The 5,146-nt window shown below is 41.8% G+C and overlaps 1 protein-coding gene across 1 annotated transcript in view; it reads left to right on the top strand.

Annotated features, from left to right (window-relative positions):
- Positions 1-4,350, top strand: part of SLC5A5 (solute carrier family 5 (sodium/iodide cotransporter), member 5) — a 46,771-nt gene extending 42,421 nt beyond the window's left edge. The window contains exons 13-14 of the mRNA XM_006898308.1: positions 2,401-2,410; positions 3,955-4,350. Of these exons, the coding sequence (XP_006898370.1) occupies positions 2,401-2,410; positions 3,955-4,350 (406 nt within the window). The remainder of the gene's footprint in view (positions 1-2,400; positions 2,411-3,954) is intronic.
- The last annotated feature ends 796 nt before the right edge of the window (positions 4,351-5,146 follow it).

Here is a 5,146-nt window from a genome sequence, read left to right as displayed (position 1 = left end):
AGTTTTTGTTGACATATTGTTCCAATCATTTTTGGATAATTTTCAGCAGTCTTGCTCGCATAGGATATTAATGATATTGTTCTGTAATTTCCACACTCTGTTGGGGCACCTTTCTTTGGAATGGGAACAAACATCGATCTTTTCCAGTCAGTTGACAAGCTGGCTGTCCTCCAGATTTCTTGGCACAACTTAGTGAACACATCCAGAGCAGCGTCTCTTTGTTGAAATATGTCAATTGTTATGCTGTCAACTCCTGGAGCCTTGTTTTGTGCCAGTTCCTTCAGAGCAACTTGAACTTTCTCCTTCACCACCACAGAATCTTGCCCATATGTTATTTCATGAAATTCTTCTGTGTCAGCCAATTACTTCTGATACCGTGACTCTGTGTACTCCTTCCATATTCTTGTATTTCTTCCTGGATCATTTCATATTCTACCCAAAGTTTCCTTAAGTATTGCCACCCATGGCTTGAATTTGTTTTTCAACTTCTTCAGCTTAAGAAACACTGAACGAGTTCGGTCCTTTAGATTTTCTGACTCCAGCTCTCTGCACATTTCATTGTAGTATCTTGCTTTGTCGTCCTGAGCTGCCTTTTAAAATTTTCTGTTTAGCTCTTTGATTTCTTGGTTTCTTCCTTTAGCTTTGGCTTCTCGGTTCTCTAATGCAATATTCAGAGTCTCATCTGACATCCAACTTGGTCTTTTCTTCTTCTTCAGCCTTTGTAATGATCTTTTGCATTCTTCATGGACAATTTTCTTGATATCCTCCCAGATCTCATTTGGTCTACGCTCATTGGTGGTTAAGGCCTCAAACCTGTTCCTGAGATGGTTTTGAAATTTGAGTGGGAAAGAATTAAGGTCAAATTTTTGGTTCCCGTGGATTTAATTTAATTTTGCTCAACTTCAGCTTGAACTTGCGTATGAGTAGTTGATGGTCTGTCCCACAATCAGCACCTGGCCTGGTTTTCACAGCTGATATTGAGCTTCTCCAGTGAGTGAGTCTTTCCACAAAGGTAATCTATTTGATTCCTATGCATACCATCAGGTGAAATCCATGTGTATAGCCTGTGTTTATGTTTCCTATAAAAGGTATTTGCAATAAATAAATAAGTTTCTTTACTTGTAAGTCTCCCATTTCATTGTTAGCAGACATAGAGTCTATTTCAAATCCATGTGTTTCAAAGTAGAGTTGAGCTCCGTGGTATTTTCTTGGTTTTCACTCTTATTGAAGCTGATTGCCAGGCCTTTCTTCCACAGCACCACAGAGTGGATTCGAACTAAAGTTATAGGTTGAAATGTGTGCTTCCAAAATATGTGTCGAGTTGAGTAGGCTGTGACATTCAGTTTTATGTGATAGTCCTCCATTTTGACATCAGATGTAATTCTCATGAGTTGTAAATTCTCTGTGATGTTAATTGGAAAGGGTGAGATGCAGTTATGTGAAATTGACAGAACATCGTCCACAGGTTGAGGTTGTATCGTAAGTCCATTTCTTCTGAGATGTCAAATAGATGAAACAAGCAAGCATATGAGAGATACCTGCTACCACAAAGAGAGATGAGCTAGGAATGCATCTTTCGTACTCTGGGGTCCCTGTGCTGAGAACCTCCTAGACTTAGGAGAAAAATTGACGTGAAGACATATGGAAGACACCAAGGGCCTAGAGTTGTTCAAAGGAGACAAAGACCTTCCCTCAGACCTGACCGAGGGGAAAAATCTTCCCCTTTTTCTGTGTTCTGGAATTGAACTTCTAGCTTCCTAAACTGGTTTTGTGTTGTTTGGAGCCATCAAGCTGACTATAACTTATAGAGATCCTATGAACAATGATAGAACTGTGGCCCTCCCTGTTCTGCACCATCTCCACAATCCTCAACATATGTACGCCTATGTTACAGTCACTGTGTCAATCCATCATGTGGAGAGTCTCTTGCTCTCTTTCACAGACCCTTTGATTTTCCCAGCACAATATTTTTTACTTTTCCCAGCATGATGTTTTTCTTCAAGGCCTTTCCCCTCCTAATAATATGCTTAAAGTATATGAGACAAATTTTCACCATCCTTGCATTTAAGAAGCTTCCTGGTTACACCTCCTCCAAGGCAGGATAAATTTCTGTTTATGAACAACCTCCACTGTAGTATTAACAGACTAAGGCAGGAAGGCCTTTTGGGCCACTAGACAAGCTCTGTAATTTGTTACAGCAGTCCATAAGACAAATACACAGACCCTGACTAATACACAAATCCCCTATCCCTTCTTCTCTCTCCCACACCATCTTCCCCAACACTCTAGAATTAAAAGCCAAGCAGAGCAGGGTTTGGATCCCCTCTTTGTCATATATCAATGATGCCTGAACACTTGGAGCCTCTCCCGGCACTCAGTTTCCCTTTCTGTTAATTCTAGGCCCCAGAATGTGAGGCTGTATGGGTCCTGGGACCAAGAAAGACATTCTCTTTAAGGGGAGAGGGCATCACCAAGGTGACAGCAGGTTACTTGGGGATAATCAGCACTTGCTTGATTTAGGGGAAAAGTCACGAGACAGCTGATACTTGAATAAAGTGAAAGTAGGCCCCAGGTGAAGGGAGGGTGTGGGGAGCCAGCAGATTGTAGACTATCTGGAAGAAGGGGCCACCCCAGAAAACAAACAGCAGCTTTGTATCCTCAAGGGGCCAGCTACAATCACATGTTAACACCCAGGGACCAACCCACCACTCTGCACAAAAGTGCATCGTGCTTACTGACTTCAGTTCCTTGCTCAAACATTTGTTTTCATGACCAGACACCTTTGGAGTCCCATGCACTCTAGCCAGATTGGCTGGATCCCAGGGTGATGGGGTCAAGAGAAGTGCACCCCCATGGCTGGATGCTGCCTGAAGGCAGTGGGGTTCTCTCCAGGCAGCAGGCTGAAGGAACCTGGGGTCAGAGAATTCACACCTCTCTGGGTATATGGGGATTCTTTCAGGAATTTTCCATTAAAAGGAACTGAGAACGAAGTGCCCGCACACAGTGTACAATAGCCATGCCACTGCCCAGGAGATGAGATGAGTTAACCCTGAATCTAGGAATGTGGACAGAGCCTTGTGCTCCAAATGTCTATAACAGCACTGTTCGTAAGAGCTAAAGGGTGGCAAGATCCCAAGTGTCCATCAGCAGGTGAAAGGATAAACACAATTGTGGTCTGCCCACACAATGGAGTATTTCTCAACTATGAAGAGAAATTAAGCTCTAATCCATGCTACAACACATATGAACCTGGAAAAACATCATGTTGATTGAAAGACACCAGAAACGAAAGGTCATGCACATAGTGTGTACTTCTGTTGATGTGTGACGTCTAGTGTTGGCAAATCAGTGAAGAACCAAAGGAGATTAGTGGTTGTCTAGAGCTTAGGAGAAGGGGGAGACTGCTAGTGGGTGTGGACTTTGCTTTTTGGAATGATTAGAGTGTTCTAGGTTTGGTAGTAGTGATGCTTGTGAAACTTTGTGAGCAAAATAAAGACCAGTGAATGATGCACTTTCTTTTTTTGTATAGTTTTAATTGTGATTTTAAACAAAATTTTACAGAAAAGTTGAATTTTCATTTATTTATTCATTATTGCACATTTTGCTCTCTCTGACTTCCTTCTCCCTCCCCTGTACACTTTCTTTTTTTAAAAAAAATCATTCATTGTTCCACAATTTCCTCCCTCCACCCCTTCTTCCCTTTCCCCACCCCCAGTCCTTTCTGCAATGTACCTCTTATTCTCTATGGTTGTCTTAGATATAATGCCTAATCATATATTCCTTTAATCATATTCTCTCCCTCATCTGTTCCAATACAGTGTTCCTTGTCTATTCTCTTTTATCCTGTTCTTCTTCCAACCTCCCATGTCAGTCCTGCTTCATAACAGTGGTGTTAAGCGTATTTATCCTGAGTCACACATTTTAAAAAATGTATTTCCCTCTCTTTCCGATTAGGCACGATCGGAGCGAGGTGAGGAGCACGCACTCTCAAGTTCTAGTTTACACAGCGTCGACAACTCTGCTGCAGAGATGGTCAACATACCCAAAACCCAAAGGACTTTCTGTAAGAAGTGTGGCAAGCATCAACCGCACAAAGTGACCCAGTACAAGAAGGGAAAGGATTCCCTGTACTCTCAAGGCAAGAGGCGCTACTATCGGAAGCAGAGTGGCTATGGCGGGCAGACAAAGCCCATTTTCGGGAAGAAGGCCAAAACCACAAAGAAGATTGTGCTGAGGCTTGAATGTGTTGAGCCTAACTGCAGGTCCAAGAGGATGCTAGCCATTAAGAGATGCAAGCATTTTGAACTGGGAGGCAATAAGAAGAGAAAGGGCCAAGTGATCCAGTTCTAAACATTTTTTGTTTAATTTGAAATGAAGTTGGTGCAATAGAAAACAGTGCCCACAGGAAAATAAAATAGTTGATGTTTCTTCATTTAAAAAAAAAAGTTCATTTCATGACACGTGATTTATTTCTCAGCTTAGGTATTATTACAAGTAACAAACACAAAAGGAAACATGCTGAGAAAAAGAAGTCAGATATGAAAGGCTGAATACTGTACAATTAATCCCTCCCCACCCCCACCCCTGCTCCCAGCCCCTGACAGCCACTGATTGGCTTTCTGTCTCTATGGATTTGCCTGTTCTGAATATTTCATAGCAATGGAATAATACACACAACACTTAGTCTTTTGTGCCTGATTTCTCTTCCTGAGCATAATGTTTTTGAGGTTCTTTGACATTGTCGAAAGACCCAATGTCTCGTTTCTTTTAAAGACTAAGAAATGTTCCAGGATGGATCACATTGTGTTTATCCATTCATTTATTGATATTTTCATTGTTTCAGCTAAAAACAACTGCTGCAGTGAATGTTGGTGTCTTATTTTCCTGGGGCTGCTGTAACTCAAGTCTAATAAATGGGTATTTTCAAAGAACAGAAATTCATTGTCTCAGAGCTCTGGATACTGAAAATCCAATCAGAGCAGGTCTGATTCCTTTCTTGTAGGGGACACTGATTGTCTACAGTGTTGCCTTCTGTGGCAGCACTGATTCCTACCCATTTAGTCTTGGGTGTTTCTTGGTTCCTTGTCTTGTAGATGACCCTCTTATGCTGTCTGCCTCCTCTGGTGTGAGTGTGCCTCTATATCAA

The sequence above is a fragment of the Elephantulus edwardii genome, unplaced genomic scaffold (assembly GCF_000299155.1).
Source record: "Elephantulus edwardii isolate Elephantulus edwardi_28Jun2011 unplaced genomic scaffold, EleEdw1.0 scaffold00226, whole genome shotgun sequence".
Classification (NCBI taxonomy): Eukaryota; Metazoa; Chordata; class Mammalia; order Macroscelidea; family Macroscelididae; genus Elephantulus; species Elephantulus edwardii.
This window is presented reverse-complemented; position numbering and strand designations above follow the sequence as displayed.